General features: G+C 34.7%; 1 protein-coding gene across 1 annotated transcript; it reads right to left on the bottom strand.

Moving 5' to 3' along the window:
* Positions 1–5,597: 5,597 nt before the first annotated feature.
* LOC143242911 (uncharacterized) lies at positions 5,598–19,501 on the bottom strand. The gene is made up of 4 exons (XM_076486529.1): positions 19,344–19,501; positions 11,283–11,916; positions 9,200–9,369; positions 5,598–6,014 (listed from the first exon to the last, which is right to left on the bottom strand). The coding sequence occupies exons 1-4, from the start codon at positions 19,383–19,385 to the stop codon at positions 5,895–5,897; spliced, it is 966 nt and encodes a 321-aa protein (XP_076342644.1). The 5' UTR covers positions 19,386–19,501; the 3' UTR covers positions 5,598–5,894.
* Between the last annotated feature and the right edge of the window lie 2,697 nt (positions 19,502–22,198).

The raw sequence follows: 22,198 nt of genomic DNA, 5'->3' as shown, positions 1-22,198 counted from the left end.
GTGTTTTTGAGACCGTATCTGTTGTTTAAACTAAACTGAAAGATATACTTCGTTTTTCGATTAAGCTTGTTTGGTTGGCTCTTTTGTGTATTACACGAACCCAAGACACTTAGACTATAATCATTATTTAATTAATCGATATTATTTATTATTAACCTCTGACAAGATATGCTTGCAATATTTATTTATAATTAAGTTTTTAAAAAATCGTAGGTAGCTGCTTCAACTGGGTAGACACAAATTAAATTCATTGCTTCCTGTTTTGCTCTGATTAGTATATGTCGTAAAATATGCAAAAGACGAAGTAAAGATCTTCTGGCAGTGGTTGCAAGGTGCTTGCGTTGCAAGTACTCAATCGGCGCACTTACTTTTTGAAGTCTGCCTTTCTTATCGCCGAATAATGACAAAATGCAAGTTATTTTGAAAACCGTTTTTTAAAGTATGTTTTAAATTTTTAACAATCAAACTTCATAAAAGTGTGCACAATGAATTTTCCTCTTAATATTCGTATTACTTAAAGAGTATTCTCTTCAATTTTAGTTGTTGAATTTTGAATATTTTTGGATAACTTCGCTCGACTCTTGAATCTAAGTCGACAAAACTAGTGAATTAAAATTTGTAGACCTGTTCTAGAAGTACATAGTTTTCAGGATAAAGCAACGTGTGTGACATTTTTAATTACAGAGAATTTTATATATAATGAGGAAAGACTAAAGTGTAGTTTCATTTCTTTTTCACTTTTTATTTTGGTTACATAGCTACGGATTTCTCTCATAATAAAGTTTAGTTTCGTGGACAGTGTTATCCTTTTTGTTTTGGTTATTTGTTTGCCTTTTAAGTGCAAAGCTGCAGAGAAAGGTGCTTGTGCTGAACTAACCATATGGGTGTAGTCTCATAATGTCAGTGTTATAAGCCCTCAAGGGCTCAGGAGAGAACGCTTTTACCTCCAGTGAATATTTCTAGAGTTTGTTGATACAGATAAAATCTCTGAACGAAACATGCCATTACAATTATGGTGTGATATGTGTGCCACTTTTTGAAACCTCACGTTAATATAGTTTAAAAATAAAATATTTCACTGACAAAACAAGGAGACAATAATAATAACTTCATGCGAATTTTTTTATATAAGGGTTATTTAATATTTATCTTCTACTGAAAAATACTCATAGGACATAAAGTAAAAATAATCCAATGTGTACTTCGTTGACGATTGCGAAGGAACTAGAATTTTTAACCTAAAAAGTAAACACTTTATTAACCCTTGAGTTAGACGGCGAGATAAGATACTACTAAGTTTTGATGTTTTGTATTTGGTAGCATTTGGTTAAACAAAAGTTTTTATCTTTAGTTAACTATCACAAGTGAGTGTCGTCCTATAGTGTCGTATTTAAAAATGTAAAATATTTCAATTGGCTATAAGAGTCTAAATGCTTCGTACATAGACACTAGCTTTATTGTTATAATTCATTAACCCCATCTGATACACGTCTTCCGACCTTCAGTAAACGCTTGGTAGATTAACCTTTGACCCTCAGACTGTAAGTGTCATTTAATGACACGCGTGATGAAATCGCATCCTTGCAGCTGTCATCCGCCTTGTACCTGATATTTGAAATTCAACAAAATGTCTTGTTCACCGGGTACTCAGTGGTGAGTCTTGGGTTTATAACATTAAGAAGTGGGCTTAGATATCTGTGATGTACGAGGTAAACTGTCGGTATTAGGAAAAACTCCATAATTACAGAATTGAGGAAAACTAAGACAACTGTAAGTTTCACAAATACATCATTTACTACAACCATGGTTTCGCTAATATAGGTATCATCAGGTATCTCGGCGAAACCATGGTTGTAGTAAATGATGTATCCGTCCTCAGTTACGTGGTTAGTATTTCATTGCAATTAAATTATATACCTGCATGAATGAAATAAAAAACATTTAATATGAAAAGGTTCGATGAACAATCATAAAAATGATCAGTTTAAAAGTAGAGCCATCTACCGCACAAATGTAAAACTACAATATATTTTTAAAACAAACGACGAAAAGTATACTCAAAGTGTATAGAAAAGTATTTATTTATTTTTCTTTGCTCCTTTTTTAACATTGTGAATTATGATTTTTTACACTATTTAGTTTTGTTAATGGAGTTTGAATCTCGCAAAGAGCAAACTCAAAACTTCATTGAATCCGTGGTGACGAGAAAACCCACTTGTAGAGAAAATTATATATGTAAAAACGGCGAGTGTGAGCAGAGAAAGCACATGTAGAGAAGCGAACAACGTTTCGACCTTTTTCTGACGATAGCTGAAGAAGGTCGAAACGTTGTTCGCTCCTCTACATAGTGCTTTCTCTATCCATACCAGTCGTTTTTACATATATAAAACTTCATTGAAAGTTGACATTTATTTCGAAATAAAAAAAAATTATTTGAGTACTCAAATGATTAAAACTGTCTGTTGATAGGTGTTCTTATTTCAAGATACGTCACTGGCAGGAAATTTAATAAATTTGTGAGCTTATTTGGACGAATTATTTTCAAGTAGATAAGTGAGTTTCACACAATTTGTTACACGACTGAAGATAAAAAGAAGCTTGTATTTGAAGTACAGAAATAAAGTATTATTGTATATGTTAAAATTAACTGCATGGAGCGCGACTTTGAGCAAGATTCCATTGCTACGGACATTGAATACATTATGTTCACATTCAAATTAGATCAAACTGCAAAAGATTTAAACCACTGTTTCTTGATTCTACGGACATTTGAGATTAACTTTAACATCTGTCTTTGTTTATTTGTTTTGAAACAAAGCCACATTGGGCTACTTGTGTGTCCACTGTAAGGAATGGAGCCCTGAATTTTAGCGTTGTAAGTCCATAAACTTACCTCTTTTCCACTAGAGGACGTATTTGTACGACATTGCAAAATCACTGAGTCCATGCGTTATAAATTGGTAATATTTTAATGAAACAAAAGTATTTCATGGTTTTATTCACGTTTAAGGTGTCATTATTTTATGAACTGAAGTCGTTTTTATAGTTCTATTTCGATATGTTACTTGTAATTATTCCATAAACCAAGATCATTTCTTTGGTTCTATTCACATAGATATAAGTTGTCATACATGCCTATAATCCCCACTTATGTAAAATACAAAATCTCGTTTAAAACCCGATAAAAGTGGTTATTCTTATGAAAAGCTAAGCCTAAGAGGATAAAACAATATTTACATAACATCTTAATGAACTTTGGTAAGAACTGTACTGTCACACGATAAAGCAACAATGCGTAAACTTTGAAATGTTGGTCGTGAGAGTACAACAGCAGCAAAGGATGTTTCAAGTATAGTACTGAGTGTGTGAAAACAAATGCTTTAAATCGCTCTTTTTCTTTCCCAGGACAGTACAACACCATTCCTTGTGATAAATGGCATATTAGCATATTTTTTATGATGTACACGAACTCTCCTAGCTGTTACCACGAATGTTTGTTCTACGTGTAACGCCATATTTTCAAGGCTATTTACGTGAGAATATGCAAACATTTAGCGTTCCTATGTTGACTTGTTATCTTTCCTTCACCATAAAAATATTTAGGCCTTTGTTACGCTTCTATAAGGTTATGTATTTCTATACTTCTCCTTTTATAGAGCAATATAACCCTATTTTTGATTTTATATAAGGGAGCATAGTATCATATTTTCTTCGTCATAGGAATACGTGGACGTTTGTTAAAAGACTATAAGGTTCTGTATTCCATATTCTTCTGCTCTAAGATTATGTAACCCTAAATTTGACCTGTTATAGGAGTGCATAGTCTTTCACCATGGAAATGTAAGGTAGTTTATTACGCTACTACAAGGTTATGTGTTCCTGTATTTCTCTTATTCTTGTAGTGTGTATCTTACGTTTCCATCACCACAGTATGGAGAAAGTTTACTAACTACTATTATCTCTAATATTACATACGTTATATCTTCCTTATATTTGTTACTCTGGTGTCATTTAAATGTAATGAATGTATATTTGATTTATATTTGAATCTTATATGTAAACAGCGATATTTCTAAAGATACTGCCGCAGATAGGATCAGTTATATATCAACATTCTAACAGTGCGTTCTTTGGTATCTTGTAACAAAGTTTTGCAGAAGGTCAACAGCATATCCCTTAAGACCACATGTCAGTACTTTAACAATTGCCATAGTTCGTTCTTTAGAGTCTCGTGACAATGTTTTGAATTAGATAAACAGCATATTTCTTGAGACAGTAAGTCAATAATCTACGAGTTTCAATAAAAGACTCTTTGGAGTTATAATATCGATACTTAACACACCAGCAGTATCAGTTCTCTCAGGTACATATGTCAATGTTCAACACAGTGAAATTGCTTCATTTGAACAACAGCATTACCCAGATTATTGATGTTGCACTCAGAAAGTTAAATGCTTTATAAAGAAAATGATTTTGGACTCTCGATCACGTGGTATAATGTCTGGTCATGCTCTATCTGACTTTTGTACATTCTAAAAATAACCTTCTATCCTAGTATCTATATGACAGAGTCTTTTGTAAGGAAAACAACTGAAGTAACTGGAGAATTGAATGGGTATTGATTGAAGGCATATCGGTTAAGTTGCATATGGAGTAATGTGCAATTGAACTGTTGAGTCAGAGGTGATGAAACCGTATATCTTCGTTTATTAGACGATTTATGAACTTTATGACATAAATTTATGACATCTGTCAAGTTGCCTTCATATCAATACCGATTTAATTCTCCAGTAACTTGAGTTGTTGAGGAGGTATGACTGAAGGTCTTGTTTTTGTTAGCTCATATCCCGTTGTTCTCGTTTCCAAATGGAGAATCCTCTTAATTATATTACAAACTGTTGTCTGTTGCACGTAGAAAAGCCGCCACTGGCTCAATGTTGAGTCTCAAGGCTTATAATGCTAAGAATTGGGTTTCAATACCCATTGTCTGCACAGCACAGATAGCCTCTTATATAACTTTGCGCTTAATGACAAACAAATACGTAGTCGTTTTTGCCACTGATCCTTGTATAGTATATTCTCGTCTATTACAAGACACTGCACTCTGCTTACCATCGTTGGGGTAAGACTTGTTACAAGTCTGTTTCTGAATGATCTTGGGTCTCCAAGTTGATACATGTTCATCTGTTTTTCAATATCATTAATTACAAGAACATCCAGGTCTCGGAAATTCCTAATCCACAGTCTGAACACATCTTTGTTATCTATCTGTGAATATTTTGTCTCTGAAAAGGATTGTTATATACCCTTTGCAAAAGCAAGCAGTTGTTTTGTGTGACATCTCACACACCTAAGAAACGCCAAACGATAGTTTTGCTACATTCCATTCTACCGTGAATTTAAACTTATATGTGTTACTATAAAAAAAACAAATTATTATTTGTATTTGCCTGTCAACCATACAATTATTTTTGCATTTGAACGCATAATATCAAAATATCTTACACTGAATGCATTCTGTTATTACACATAATGTTCCTTGTTACTACCCACATTATTCCGTGTTGTTATGTATCACAAAATAAACCATTTGTTCGTAGATTTTTCCCCAGTTTTTAATATAGACCTTGTTTATTACACGTATACAAAAAATTGCATAAAATAGTAGAGAATGTATAAAACGTAAAATGATTGGTTTTGTTAGTTATAAACTAATTATGCCACACACTGGAATAGGTTTAACAGATACTGTCACGTAGATAATTATTTTAAGGTTGTTTTTGTACTCTACATTAAAAGCCCTCAGTCGAAAACAAATTAACCCTTTTTCTAAATTTTCCATACTATATTTGTCTTTAAAAAACTCTGCCAAGACGTTTAGGTCTGCATTTATATTAACCTCTGAACGTGCCTGTTCCAAACTTACAGACGATTGTCTTAACCTCGTCTCCATCTCGCTCAAAGGTTGGGTGATATTGGATGGTAAGTGTGTTGGAAAAGCTTCCAGCTGGGCACTGAAATAGGGAGAAGATAAAAAACACACTAAGTTTAAATGTAAGACAACTGGGATCCAACTCTTTAAAAAGCAGTTTAAGATTAATTTCAGTCTAAAAACTCATGAACTTTGTTCTATAAGAATCGTAATTAACAAACAGATGTCTCCCACAAAAAGATATACCGAGTGTTTGTTTTGTTTGAACTTCGCGCAAAGCTACATGAGGGCTATCTGCGGTTTAGTTTGTTTGGAATTTCGCGCAAAGCTAGACGAGGGTTATCTGCGTTAGCCGTCCCTAATTTAGCAGTGTAAGACTAGAGGGAAGACACCTAGTCATCATCACCCAGTCAACTCTTGGGCTACTCTTTTATCAACGAATAGTGGGATTCACCGAAACATATAACGCCCCAATGGCTGACAGGGCGAACATGTTTGGCACAATGGGGATTCGAACCCGCGACCCTCAGATTACGAGTCGAACATTTTAACCCACCTGGCCATGCCGGGCCAGGGTTAATTATTTTGTATTTTATTAACAGGATTCCTTTCGTTTATTAACACTAGATCAAATACATCTTAATCAGAGTTCAATGTTTTGAAATTGTGAAAAAAATAGCAAGTCAAAGCATCAGAATGAAGAAAAATCTACAAGTCTTGTGCTTTCTTTACTACACTTACCTATGAAATAAAGGTGTAATTAGTTAATGAGTCTCTGTCGATTTATTTGGGCACGATATGTGTAAATATTTAGTGTTTAATGGTAATACGCCACACAACTCTTACAGCTCTAAAACTATTATTTTATGTTAGAATATTAAAATCGTTCTTCAAATTTGTATCTCAAGTACAAAACTGCATTAAATACGAAAATCTAGAGTGATTCCTGAATAACCACTGCTGTAATTAGATCTCAAATGAATCAAGAAATAGAGCTTTGAGCTAAAAGTTAGTACTTAAAAAAAATTCAGAGCCGTTCTATGAGCTGCTATGCCGTGGCTAATAATACGATTCCAGGGAAAAAATATTCAGTGTGAGCTGTTTTTTATTTTAGCTGTCATCTAAAACCAACAGGTCAATTAGTTTCACCTTTTACAAACTTAAAATTATTCTGAATTATTCTCAGTATACGACTAAGTTCCCTGAGTGCGAGTACTCGTGACATTTCCCACGCTATTAATGCGAATCTCTTGTTCGTAAAATTCAGAAATATGAGTGAATCAGCTGGCTAAACACTATGTTCAAGTAAATTGTCTTTACGTTCCTTAGCTCTGCACTTCACTGAGATGTTATCTGTTAGAAAAACAATTATGACTAAGCTAGTTAAAAATTGTACTAAATTTGCAATTTCCTGCCATGGCCAGGTGGGTTAAGGCGTTCGACTCGTAATCCGAGGGTCGCCGGTTCGAATCCCGGACACACCAAACAAGAGCGTTATAATGTAATGGTCAATTCCACTATTCATTGGCAAAAGAGTAGCCCAAGAGTTAACGGCAGGTGGTGATGACTAGATGTCTTACACTGCTAAATTAGGGACGGCTAGCGCAGATAACCCTCGTGTAGCTTTGCGCAAAATTCGAAATAACAAATAAATAACTCAATTTCCTTCTCTTTATCATCCAATCAATGTGGTGCCATCTATTATTAAAACACAAAGGTAAAGGCAGTAGAGGAGCTACGTCTCAGCAGAGAAGATAAAGGTAAGTTCGCCATTATTCTGAATGATGAGAAGTGGTGAAAAATGCCCAAAGTCACAAAATACTAGAGAACCAATAAACCTAAAATTGTTATAAACTTATTAGTAGGTTAATTAAACTAAAATAAATAAATAATATCGTGTTAAAATTCTTCCCTAATTCTGAGAGATAGTGATATCATTCAAATTTCTAAAAACAATTTTTTACCAAATTGCTCTAGTTCGCATCGTACATGTTGTTAAAGAAAATTTTCATATGAAAATACCCTCTTAACCACAATTGTATTTGTCGTGTCTCAGGTGGAGTGAAGCGCCCGAATATTGGGCAGAAGGCGTCGTTGGAACTGGATATAGCAAGCATGCTTTAAGTTGATATACTGTTATATACACTTCTTCAGCTTCATTAATTATTTCTCATAACATCAAACGAATTTCAACTTCCCAAGTTTCAACATTTATGTGCTGCCATCTGTTAGTAAACATTCAATTTGTTTCGATACGTTGCTGACAATCGTTTTCGACTTAATTTCTTCTCCAATAACCGACATCTGCTACGCCTTTTCCTTCACTTTTGTTTACTAGCCTTGTCATTATCATAACTATTTTATTTTTACGATTACAGAATCCGTCCATTTGGCTTACAATAGATCGATAACCGTCACGTGGAATTTAATTTCTAATCTCGTGCGAGATAAAGGATTGCTTAATCTTTGGACACCCTTAATGATTAATTTTTCCTTCGGAAATAATTAATTTTACATCAAAATGACTACCAGCGAGAGAGTCAAAACAAAGTGATTGAAGTCGTTATCATAGTTAGTTCTAACTAATCATCTTTAACTCAGATCTTTTGCGTTTCATAAATATGTGAAATTAATAAAACTGTTAATATGACTTTAGTCATGTTTAGTTACTATTGTATGTATAAGTATGCAAAGCTAGTTTAAAAACAAAATATTTTATAATAAAATTGTTTTTAGTTGCAGTTTTATATTTAACAGATATGGTAAGCTTAAGAAATAAGTTGTCGCTAGATGTCACTAGTGCTCAACTTTTAGACTAATCAAAAAGACTGGCAGCTCTCAAAAAGACAAATATTTGAAATTATAAAACTTTGTTTTTAGTTCGATAAAAACTGCTACCATCATCCGTAAGAAAAATACATATTTAATCCTAAATAGTATGTATTGTTATTAAACATCTAACCGAAAACACAATGCTAAAAAAATTATTACCATTAAATATATATAAATATATACATAACATTTAAATATATTGTTTAAAAACAAACTATCAATATAAATTAAGAAAATAACATTAAAAAACTCATACTTATTACATTTTGTTTGTTACATCATTATTGACTATGTAATTTTCGACTTTTTGTTTCGGCATGTCTTTTTTTGCGCATTTTTTTCGTGTATTTTAAGATACACGCTTCTAAACATTTTAAAATAGAAATGTTTAATCATAGCATACACATATGATGTTATATGCTAAATCATACTTACAACGTGTTTAGTTCCACAGTCTTTAAAGGGGACGCGCAGACTGTACTTTGTGTTTCCGTTACCACGTATCTTGCACCGGCTGCCCTTACTACCAGCATATATCACTCCACGGAACGGTTCGTTAAATGACAAGTTAACCTCGGTTTCGTCAGGATTGCAGGTAAGGGATACTTAAAAAAAAAAATATTAAGCATAGGAAAAATATTAATATCCCCTCGAGATCGATATTTAGATGGAGTTGTAAGTATAATATTAATTATAAATTTTTTGTAAGTTCTTGCTGTCATCGTTGTAATGTAATACCGTTTCTATTCTCTATAAGAAGTCAAAAATATCACTGGTCAGTTACCTAAAAAAATTAATAAGCTGACTGGTCAGTTAACTAAAGGAAATAAATAAGTTCATTTGTAAGTTAACTAAAAGATCAATAATCTCATTGGTTAGTTAACTAAAAAAAACAATAATCTCATTGGTAAGTTAACTAAAAGATCAATAATCACATTGGTTAGTTAAGTAAAAAAACCAATAATCTCATTGGTTAGTTAAGTAAAAAAAATAATCTCATTGGTTAGTTAACTAAAAAAATCTATAATCTCATTGGTAAGTTAACTAAAAAATCTATAATCTCATTGGTAAGTTAACTAAAAAAATCAATAATCTCATTGATAAGTTAACTAAAAAAATCAATAATCTCATTGGTGAATTAATTAAAAAATCAACAATCTCATTGGTAAATTAACTAAAAAATCGAAAATCTCATTAATAAGTTAACTAAAAGAATCTATAATCTCATTGGTAAATTAACTAAAAAATCGAAAATCTCATTGATAAGTTAACTAAAAAAATCAATGATCAATAATCTCAATAACTACAAAAATAAAAAATCTCATTGGTAAGTTAACTGAAAAAATCAATAATCTCATTGGTAAGTTAACAAAAAAATCAAAAAGCTTTGGTCAGTTAACTAAAAAGCCAATTATCTCACTAGTAAGATAGCTTGTTTTCTTATAGTAAAGTCACATCAAGCTACCTGCTGTGCCTACCGCAGGGAATCGAACCCTTGATCTTAACGTTGTAAATTTTAAACTTACCTCTGTCCCAGTTAGTTAAAAAGTCAATAAGCTCACTGTTAACTGAAACCCAATAAGCTCACTGGTCAGTTAATTAAAACGTGTTTCCTCATGAACAGTTTTAATATTATTAACTGAGTAATGGACGGTATATTTCTTAATCACTAATTTCAAAGGATGGATATGAAAGAACAAATGTAATGGATTGTACTTAAGGAGTTGCCAAGTTGAACAGAACAATAGCGAGAATGATTCGTATTGCATTAATTAAATTTAACACGTTACTTGATAAACGTGAAATAATTCTGAGAATTATTAATTATACTATAAGTTTAAGAAGAAACTCGAACATGATGCACGAACACGTTGATATAAGATTGAAATAATTTTTCACGGAATCAGTTATTTGAATGTCCCCAAATCTTTCGTGATTCTGCACAATATATGAATATAAAGATAAATTATTAATAAACCTACATAATTATTAATATAATTTAATAAACCTAGACATATATTATTGTTTCCCACTAAAATCTTGAGGGTTTTAAACCAGATGCGGCACAGTGCACATAGCTTAGTGAGTAGTTAGTTTTGTGCGTCAACACAAAAAATAAACAAGCTTAGAAGAAATAACAGCAAATATCAAGGTTAGATCCCCGCAAAAATTAAAGAACTACGCTAAACGAATAAAAATTTAACAAAGAAGCTAAATGTATATGATTTTATTTTAACACTGTAACACTAGTGTGGTGAAGCGCTATTAATTAGATTTATATTGTAACAATTGCAAACAAAGACCTGTATTCATGGGGATCATACTTTATATTTGTTTTCATGGTAAAATACACTGTGTACGAAAGGTTGTCCTTCATGTTAACATTGTACATTGCCTAACGCCCCTAGCAGGTCGTCTTGAGAACATCGATACAACGTATTTTAAATACAGTACTGTGTAAGTACGATAATACGTTGACATACATGGTTTTATTCTTAGTTTATGCTGTTAAACTTACCTCTTGACTTTGCTGATACGTAATCTGATTGTGTATATACTCTGTGTCTTGAAATTCCTGTTACGTACTTTGGCTCAGAATACAGTTTCCCTCTTGATCTTCCTGTTACGTACTTTGGCTCAGAGTACAGCCTCCCTCTGGATCTTCCTGTTACGTACTTTGACTCAGAGTACAGCCTCCCTCTGGATCTTCCTGTTACGTACTTTGGCTCAGAGTACAGCCTCCCTCTGGATCTTCCTGTTACGTACTCAGACTGACCGTACAGCCTCCCTCTTGATCTTCCTGTTACGTACTTTGGCTTATAATACAGCCTCCCACTCGATCCTCTTGATGCGTACTCTGACTGACCGTATAGCTTCCTTCTTGAGCCTCCTGATACATACTTTGGCACAGAATACAGCCTCCCTCTTGAGCCTCCTGTTACGTACTCTGACTGACCGTACAGCCTCCCTCTTGATACTCCTGTTACGTACTTTGGCTCAGAATACAGCCTTCTTCTTAATCCTCTTGATACGTACTCTGACTGACCGTACAGCCTCCCTCTTGAGCCTCCTGATGCATAATTTGGCTTAGAGTACAGCCTCCGATAACTAGACCCGGAACCACCATATCTTTGGCAATAAACAAGATGTATCTAGCACAAGAACGAAATAAATTGGTTTAATGAAATATATTTTTATGCTCTTAAATACCTATTTCTATAAAACTCTTGTTCAATAAATAAATATATATATATATATGTACACTTATTGAACTTAAAAATGATTAAGATTGTATAAAAATACTTTTAAGAATATCAAAGAGCAAGATTTTATAATCAAACCAAACGAGGACCATAACTAAAATAAACTTTAAAATAAGGACACTGTCCATTCACTCAATACAGTTGATTAACATTCGACAACAAAGGATCTGGCTGTATCGTTAATATAAAGTTTTGTTTGTTTGTGTTTAAGACACAAAGCTACACAAGTTATCTGATCTGTCCTCACAGAGGTTTTTAAACCACAATTTTAAAGTAGTTTATTTTGAAACTTCAGATAAATTTAGTGATGGGTATGGACCGCCCTGGCACTCATACTGTCTCTTTACCCAAATAACATATTTCAGCCGATCTGAAGACAACGTTATGACGACTTCTTCCTTACTTGTTAGTCATTTGACAACTAAATTTACCAAGGTTATAGATGTTTTACGTCAGACTTAGATCGGGACATCTTATTGTTCAGTTCATCACCTTTGTGGTTTCTTGTCGAGTCCTTCATGACCGCTTGACAATAGATATCATCAAAATAACATCTGATTTGGTGTCATCAAGAAAGTTCGAAATGGAGAATCTAATAACTTTTAAATATATCTGTTTAAATAGAGAATCTAATAACTCTTAAATATATCTGTTTAAATAGAGAATCTAATAACTCTTAAATATATCTGTTTAAATAGAGAATCTAATAATTTTTAAATATATCTGTTTAAATAGAGAATCTAATAACTCTTAAATATATCTGTTTAAACAGAGAATCTAATAACTCTTAAATATATCTGTTTAAATAGAGAATCTAATAACTCTTAAATGTATCTGTTTAAATAGAGAATCTAATAACTCTTAAATATATCTGTTTCTTAGAAACACCATAAGAGCTGAACTCCCGTTCACAAACAGCCACCATCCAAACGGTCATAATTAGCGGCACCGCAGTTCGTCCAAACACGAACCAATTGGTCATTGGTAGAAAAATGTATAGTTGGCTGGTTAGTTTAAACATAAAGCTACAAACTAAGCGAACTATGCTGTGATCAGCACATAGATCTAACGCGAAATTTACCATTTGTAAGTTATCACTCTTACCGCTGAGCCACTTGTTCAGCATTAAAAGTTCTCAGGCTTACCGCTGAGCCGCCTGTTTAACATTATAAATTCTCAGATTTACCACTGAGCCGCATGTTCAACATCACAAGTTCTTATGCTTACCGCTGAGCCACCTGTTTACCATTATAAGTTCTCAGACTTACCACTGAGCCATTTGTTTAACACTATGTTCTCAGATTTACCACCGAACCACCTGTTAACACATATAGAAATATCAAACATTCCTACCAATTCTGATAACATTAAAAGTTGAAACAAGTTGTGCGATCAATTGTTAATTTAAACTATGTCTTTCCGGCTTTACATTAAACTCTGCTACTGAATATCTGACGTGTAATGAACATTTCAGTTACTGTCTAAAGCAAGCGTTTATTACATAGCTGATATGACCTTTCACAATCTTGACCAGGCTGTCTACATGTCAGTTTTCAGAGAGAATGTTCATATTCCTCCCATCACACACCTGGGTACATTAAATAAACTAAAATTTGTCTCATTTGTTTAATGGGTTTTTAATATAAGCACAGTTATAGAGAAACAAGAACTCAGGTTCAACATTAACAAGTAGATAACACTGTCATACAGTTATAGAGAAACAAGAACTCATTAACAAGTAGATAACAACAAGAACTCAGAAATATAGATAACACTGTCATACAGTTATAGAGAAACAAGAACTCAGGTTCAACATTAACAAGTAGATAACACTGTCATACAGTTATAGAGAAACAAGAACTCAGATTCAATTTTCACAAGTAGATAACACTGTCATACAGTTATAGAGAAACAAGAACTCAGGTCCAACATTAACAAGTAGATAACACTGTCATACATTTCACAAGTAGATAACACTATCATACAATTATAGAGAAACAAGAACTCAGGTCCAACATTAACAAGTAGATAACACTGTCATACAGTAATACAGAAACAAGAACTCAGGTCCAACATTAGCAAGTAGATAACACTGTCATACAGTAATACAGAAACAAGAACTCAGGTCCAACATTAACAAGTAGATAACACTGTCATACAGTTATAGAGAAACAAGAACTCAAATTCAATCTTCACAAGTAGATAACACTATCATACAGTTGTAGAGAAACAAGAACTCAGATTCAATTTTCACAAGTATATAACACTGTCATACAGTTATACAGAAACAAGAACTCAGATCCAACCTTCACAAGTAGATAACACTGTCATACAGTTATACAAGAACTCTGATACATCCGACACAGGCAGACACTATGGTTACATAAATATCAGCAACAACAGCTCAGAAAATAACAAGAGTGTTCGTTAATAATCAAGTGTTGAAGTAGAATATAATATAATATAATACGAGTGCCCTCCCTTCTAGAGTCGTTTATTCTTAGAACAAAACGTGTAATATGTATACATAAATAATGGCATGTCTGTTTTTCTATAACATTCAGATGTAGTTTCTCAAGTCGTTTTAAACGTTTGGCCCTTATCTCTTTGGCGAAAAGTAAAACAGCTGTAAGGCTAACATCCAGATTTGATTCCACGAGGTGGACAAGAGTGCACTAAAACAAATTGTTGAGTACGAAACACACGTCTTTCCCACTAAAAGTTTGAGAAGCCATTTTCAGATATGCACTTTTCAGATATATTGAACACTGATAAAGATCCACATATACGGGTCTTGAGCCTAACATTAGTCAAGCGTTTTTTACGTTATGGCCTACATTCGATAAAGAGATAAATTTAGTTTATTTAGATCTAAACTTTATTGTACTTGGTACAATCAATAAATAAACTCATGATGCTCTTCCAGAACATTCTCAAAACAATTGATAAGTTTTCATTATGTTGTTTTACAAAGTTCATTTCTTTTTAATTTCGTATAAAGCTAGACGAGGGCTATCTGCCATAGCCGTCCCTAATATAGCAGTGTAAGACTAGAAGGAAGACAACTAGTCATCAGCACCCACCGCCAACTCTTGGGCTACTCTTTTACTAACAAAGAGTGGGATTGACCGTAACATAATAACTCCCCCATGGCTGGAAGGACGAGCATGTTTGGTGTGACGTAGACCCGAATCCGCGACCCTAAGTTTACCTAGCCATGCCAGGGCCGTTTTACAGAGTGTTAACTAAAGTATATTTACATACGTTTAAGACAGGGGTTCTTATCCAGGGGTGCCCGCACCCCTAGGGGTGCGAAGATGATTCCCAAGGGGTGCGAGGATGCCCATGAATAATTAAAGCAAATCTATATTTTTACATAAGAGTATGCTTTATATTTTTAGCTTTTTTTATATTTAAGTTTCCAGGGGGTGCGAGAAATGATTACTGATTTGAAAGGGGTGCAAACACTGAAAAAGGTTAAGAACCACTGGTTTAAGTGAAGTGCACACGCATGCGCGTTAATATAGTAAGGTACTGGAGCATTTTCAGTACAGACAGAGTATCATTATAATAGAACAATTTATAAAGCTGGGCGGCTCAAATAACTGAGCAGAATAAGGAGGTTAACAGTGGGCGTTCAACAAATTATTTTACCTCCCACGTATACAAATCGGTTTCTCTTAGTTTGTTTGTTTGTCTGTTTTTGAATTTCGCGTGAAGCTACACGAGAGCTATCTGCGTTAGCCGTCCATAATTTAGCAGTGTAAGGCTAGAGGAAAGGAAACTAGTCATCACCACCCACCGCCAACTCTTGGGCTACTCTTTTACCAACGAATAGTGGGATTGACCGTCACATTATAACGTCTCCACTGCTGAAAGGGGCGAGCATGTTTGATGCGACGTGGACTCGAATCCGCTACCCTCAGATTACGTGCCGGGCCGGTCTCTTAGCTCTCGACGTTTTTCATTGTACAAAAACAATGGTTCGCATTTGGTGTAATCCTATGAATATTACTACTTCATTAATTTGCCTGAGTTTATTTTTATGCTAAACCAATTTAAGTCAAACATCCAAAGTTATACGGAGCTTCTCAGACATCCACAAGTAGGACATTAGTCAACGTGTAAATTTTAATTTTCTTTTTCTGCATAAAGTCCGTAAAAATAAAACAGATTGTCCATTTCGAACACTTACTTTCGAGTACGTGCTCCACTTTTAACAAAGCGAGTTTTCCTTCAGTTCTAAGTCGCTCAAACTCGTTCGTCTTCCTACACCTTGTTGTAGGTATCTACCTACACGTGAGGCCACACCCACTGACACACTTACTCGTTAATGTTGTCAGTATTAAAAAAATAAAGGAGGTTATCTTGAAGGCTGCAAAGTGAAATGTGGTCCATTTATGGGAAGCTTAGGTGTGTTTTTATTATTATTTATATTTCCAGCAACCGTCAGAAAAGCGAGCATGCCGTGTGTTTTCTCCACACTATGATGTTTTTTTATCTTTGTAAAAGTTCAGGCGTTTCAACAGATTCGTTTTATTTTACTTTTCATGCATGTTTTTTTAATATAATGCCCAGTATGGCCAGGTTGGTTAAGCGTTCGACTCGTAATCCGATGGTCGCGGGTTCGAATCCCCGTCACACCAAACATTCTTGCCCTTTCAACCGTGGGGGCGTTAAAATTGACGGTCAATCCCACTATTCGTTGGTAAAAGAGTAGCCCAAGAATTGACGGTGGGTGGTGATGACTAGCTGTCTTTCCTCTAGTCTTACATTGCTAAATTAGGGTCGGCTAGCGCAGATAGCCCTTGAGTAGCTTTTCGCAAAATTCAAAACAAACAGACGTTTGAAATATTTTATCGAGTAAAACAAAAACTGCTAAAGTATTCGTCGGGTGTAGAGCATTTCCATTTGTATTCATAATTAAATCATCTTGACTTGCGTCCCAAAGAAACAAACACCAGGATTTAATATAACGTTTGATTAAAAAAGCATGTTAGTATGGATATAAACTAGGAACCAAATACTAATAACTAAAACAAGAAAAACGGACAAAAACTACGATTCCTCCATTTCATTACAAAATATATCACAGATATATTAAATAAAAAGAAACGAACAGAAATTTTCGTATTCAACATATGTGAAGGTGGGTTAAACAGTGAAGTGTTAAACCCCTAGGAGACCAGAGGGAAGGCAACCAGTGAGTAGCAGCAGCCGCCGTAAGGGCTCTCTTTGGCTCTTCGATCGGAATAACAGCACTGACTGTCACTTTTATAACGCGTACACAGCTGAAAGTACGAAACCTGTTAAATGGCATCATTTCTCGAACCTTGAACCTTTCAGTATTCAGCCCACCACGCGAACCATTAGGCGATGCCAGTCCCGAGTATTAAAATACTAAATATTTTGTTAAATACAGTGCATGAATATTTGACATTGAGGTAATACAGAGAGCGACAAAATACTTTTACACTTTTAACTACTTACGTTAAGTTATGCCTATCGGATATTAACTAATCATGGAAATGTCTCATACGTAAACAGAAAAATAAAACAAAACTAAAGGATACCACAAGAACTAAAAACTTGAAAGTCAAACAACTAAAATGCAATAAGCTAGACTTTACATACTAACGGTGATCAATTTAAGAGAAAAAATTTGGTCTCATTTGAATTTCGCTGTACCCGTCCCTAATTTAACAGTGAATAACTAGAGAGAAGGTAAACAGTCATTACCACCCACCGCCAACTCTTGGGCTACTCTTTTATCAAGGTACAATAGATTGTTTGTTTGTTTTTGAATTTCGCACAAAGCTACTCGAGGGCTATATGTGCTAGCCGTCCCTAATTTAGCAGTGTAAGACTAGAGGGAAGACAGCTAGTCATCACCACCCACCGCCAACTCTTGGGCTACTCTTTTACCAACGAATAGTGGGATTGACCGTCACATTATAACACACCCACAGCTGAAAGGGGCATGTTTGGCGCGACGGAGATGCGAACCCTCGACCCTCAGATTACGATCCGCACGCCTCAACTCTCTTGGCCATGCAGGTACAATAGAACTAACCGTTACAATATAACACTCCCACGGCTGCAAAGACCAGCATGTTTGATGTAACGGGGATTCGAACCTGCGATCTCAGATTGCAAGTCAAGTGCCCTGACCACCTTACCATGATGAAACGTTTCTTGACTACTACATAATGCAGTTCTAAAAGGAAGCAGGTATTTACAAAAGTCCAAGAAAGTTGTAAGTGTTGTTTTTTAAAATATACCTGTCAACTATTTCGCATCTGCAACCTTGTCGAAAACTTATGTAAGTCATGATTTAAACAGCCAGGTCGAGGAATCCAAAGCTTAAACATAGTTCGTTCCTCAATTAGATCTGCTGACTAGAGGACGAGAAATCAGTCAAAAGCGCCCATCTAGCTGTGTAGCGAAAGTGACTGTCCCTTTTATAACACACACACAACTGTAGTTTCCAAGCATGTTCACCGGCTTATCGTGGACTAGAACCTCGGACCTTTCGATCCACAGCCACGTACGCTAATCATTATAGACCACGCATGATCCAGAATTACAGTATTAATATTTATATCAAACAAGCGAGGAAAGATAACTGTAAATTTAGCGTTGTAAATCCGTAGACTTACCGCTAAAATCAGGGGTTCGATTCCACTCAGTGGACTCAGTAGATAGCTTACTGCGGTTTGCTATAATAAAACACACACACACCTCAAACTGTGCTCCCCACTGGCTCAACTGTAGATTTGAAAGCTGATAACGCTACAAATCGGGTTTCGATACCCGTTGTGACCACAACATAAATAGTTCATTGTGTAACTTTGTGTTTAACAATAAACATCCAATACAAAATTGCAAATTTCCTTTTAGACCTTGAAGATTTTAAACGTTGTTGATAGTAATTCTAAAAACGAAAGATAGTTGATGATTGATTCTGTAAACAAACAAATTTACTGTAAAATTTACTGTAAAATCTTACAAATAATTCTGTTCCTTTTATTTTGTTTCATCTGTATTATTTATTAAAATATGACGTTTTACTTTATTTATTTAAATAAATATATAAAATATAAAACTAGGATAATATTTACTTTAATTTTGAGTGTACATAATGCACAGTTAGTTTCATTACCCTCTTCTGTCCACTCCTTTCTTTCTCTATTCTCCATCCCAGACCGCTTTAAATTGTTTCGAGTGTAAAAAAATCGTGCCTTTATGAAAATCAGAGCTACATCCGTAAATTGTGACCAAACATTTGTTTTCTTATGAAAAAAACAAAAACTTACCAATAGAAACAGGAGAGTGAGTACAACAAAGTTGAATTTCATCGTATGGAGTATAATCAGTCTTTCCAACAGAGAAAACTCAAACAACTGAGACAGAAGTAAAACAGGTGAGAATACGAGTTATTCAAGTCACATGATCGATCAGTCTAGTCAGTTTCGACTTGGAGGTCGTCAATTACCCACGTGCAGTTTGACACTACCAATCGGATCTTCCGAGTGCAGAAAATGGAGAGGGGTTTCCAGAAATCTGTTTTCTCGTGCAAATATCATTTTTTGTTGTTTTAACAGGCGTATCCATCGTTAAATTAATTGTTCAACGGCATAAGGACAGTCGGCATCACGTACAACGTATAATAATTTTTTATTATAACAATGGCGACATTATTTGTATCATATTTACATTTACATTTGTCTGTTAAAATATTCATAATTATTCATTACTTAGTGTCAAGGTGGAAGGCTTAAAAGAAACATGAAAAATACTTAAACAGAATCTTTAAATCAACACCGACTTAAACTCTTAACGTTGTTTGCATTGCAAAATAATATGTTTCGTTAGACATTCCCTGGAGTCAATTAGTCCTTCTTTGGATCAGCGCTAACTTTCCAAGGCTTATACCAATAACATTTGGAGTTCTAGTACATGCCGTGTAGATTTCACTAAAGCAAACCAACAAAGATGTTCAATAGCCCCTCCCACACCGCTGAGATAAAGACAAGTTTCAAGGCTATAATGCAAAACAAAAAAAACCAGGTTTCGATATCAGAGATGGGCAAAGCACAGATAGACGAATGTGTATTTTTACGCTTAACATTAACCAACAAAATCATTGGCTAAAAGAGCTTATAGCGGTATTAACATATTCAATCTGAGCAGAACCTTATGAGCACATGGCCCAAAAAAACAATTACTAACCAAAAGAAAAGTAGAATTCTTATTTGTTGAATACTTACATTACCCATCGGTAATAGAACTTTTTAAATACCTATGTTATCAAGCTTTAGTTACCTAGCAACACTAGAACTTGTCAGATACCCTAGTTATTATGTAGTTCCACAACTAGTAGATACTTTAGTTATCTAGCAGCACCAGAACTTGTCAGATAGTCTAGTTATTACGTAGTACTGCAACCAGTTATCATAGGTACTTTAGTTACGTAGCAGCACCAGAACTTGTCAGATAGTCTAGTTATTACGTAGTACTGCAACTAGTTATCATAGATACTTTAGTTACCTAGCAGCACCAGAACTTGTCAGATAATCTAGTTATTAAACAGCACTACAACTATTAAGATACTTTAGTTACGTAGCAGCACCAGAACTTGTCAGATAATCTAGTTATTAAACAGCACTACAACTATTAAGATACTTTAGTTACCTGACAGCACCAGAACTTGTCAGATAGTCTAGTTATTAAACAGCACTACAACTAGTTAGATACTTTAGTTACCCAGCAGCACCAGAACTTGTCAGATAATCTAGTTATTAAACAGCACTACAACTAGTTAGATACTTTAGTTACCCAGCAGCACCAGAACTTGTCAGATAGTCTAGTTATTACGTAGTACTACAAATGGTTAGATACCACAGTTTGAAGTAAAATGTTGAAACATCGCTCATGACAAATAAGGCTTCCTTCTCTTTAAAAAGACGTAATTTTAGGACCTCAAAATTGAGAAAACAATTAGCTTTAAATCTACATAAAAAAGTTACAGTTTTGTATTAATATTATATTTTATCTGCATAAGAAAATATACAATAATTCGTTAAAGTAAACCTTAATATAAAATATATTGGACTAAATTGTCTGAAGTATGAATTACACTTTAAGCTACCTGTGAAAAGAAACACCAAAATTGTTAGTCTTAACACTTTTAATTCAAAAACCCTTTAATTCAGGGGTGTGCAACAGGCGGCCCGCGGGCCACAACCCGGCCCGCCAAGCCATTTAGTGTGGCCCTAGTTGTTGTAATCTAACCATGTGGCCTGATCTGTAATCCAACGCAAATGGAATATTTTTAAAAGCATCGATCCTACGGGATTCCCAGGCTTCGACTCGACAAACTTCTAAAATTATCTTTGCTAGAGAGGAGCAGGCCGAATTCGATTGGTCGGCCTCCTTAGGGCATGAATAGGTGACGTGCACTAGCACTATTGTCTACGACTCAACGTCATGTCCTGAACCTCGCCTTCGCCCGCTGGCGACAATTTTCCCTAACCTCTGCTGTCCGTCATTCATTATTGGTGAAAATTTTATTACCTTTTACAGTTACTACAAGAGATTGAAGGTAAATTGATTATTATTTAGCATATTGTTGTGACTTTACTGAATTTATTAAAATTTTTGCTTTCAAATGCATCTGATTCTATGTACAGTGTGACCTCGTTATTCGCGGGGGTTACGTTCTTTACCCTAACGCGAATAGCGAAAAACCGCGAATATTGGACGCAGTTTTAAAACGTATATGTATGCGATTATATACTATATGAAATGCTTCCCAAACACTAATGATACTTATACTCATTGATGCAGTAATAATGTAGCAATATTGCATACTGTTATGTATTTCACTAAATTGTACCGTGCGTTACCGGGCTGTGCTTTGCCGTTTGCGTTGTTGGGGAAGCTGAGGCAGTCAGCCAATAGCAGTCAATCTTGTTTGGTGAAGACGACAATTGATAAAACGGCTTGATTGAGTAAATACAACAGAAATCTCCTCGAAAAGCCCTTTCAGTCTCTGTGACCTACAAAACGCAGTTCGCGCATAACCCGCGAATATGCGGGGCCGCGAATGGCGAACCGCGAATAGGCGAGGTCACACTGTATTTTGCTATTCTCAATTAATTTAAGTACC

The sequence above is a fragment of the Tachypleus tridentatus genome, chromosome 2 (assembly GCF_004210375.1).
Source record: "Tachypleus tridentatus isolate NWPU-2018 chromosome 2, ASM421037v1, whole genome shotgun sequence".
Classification (NCBI taxonomy): domain Eukaryota; kingdom Metazoa; phylum Arthropoda; class Merostomata; order Xiphosura; family Limulidae; genus Tachypleus; species Tachypleus tridentatus.
The sequence above is the reverse complement of the archived record's forward strand: the minus strand, read 5'-3'. Positions and strand labels throughout refer to the sequence as shown.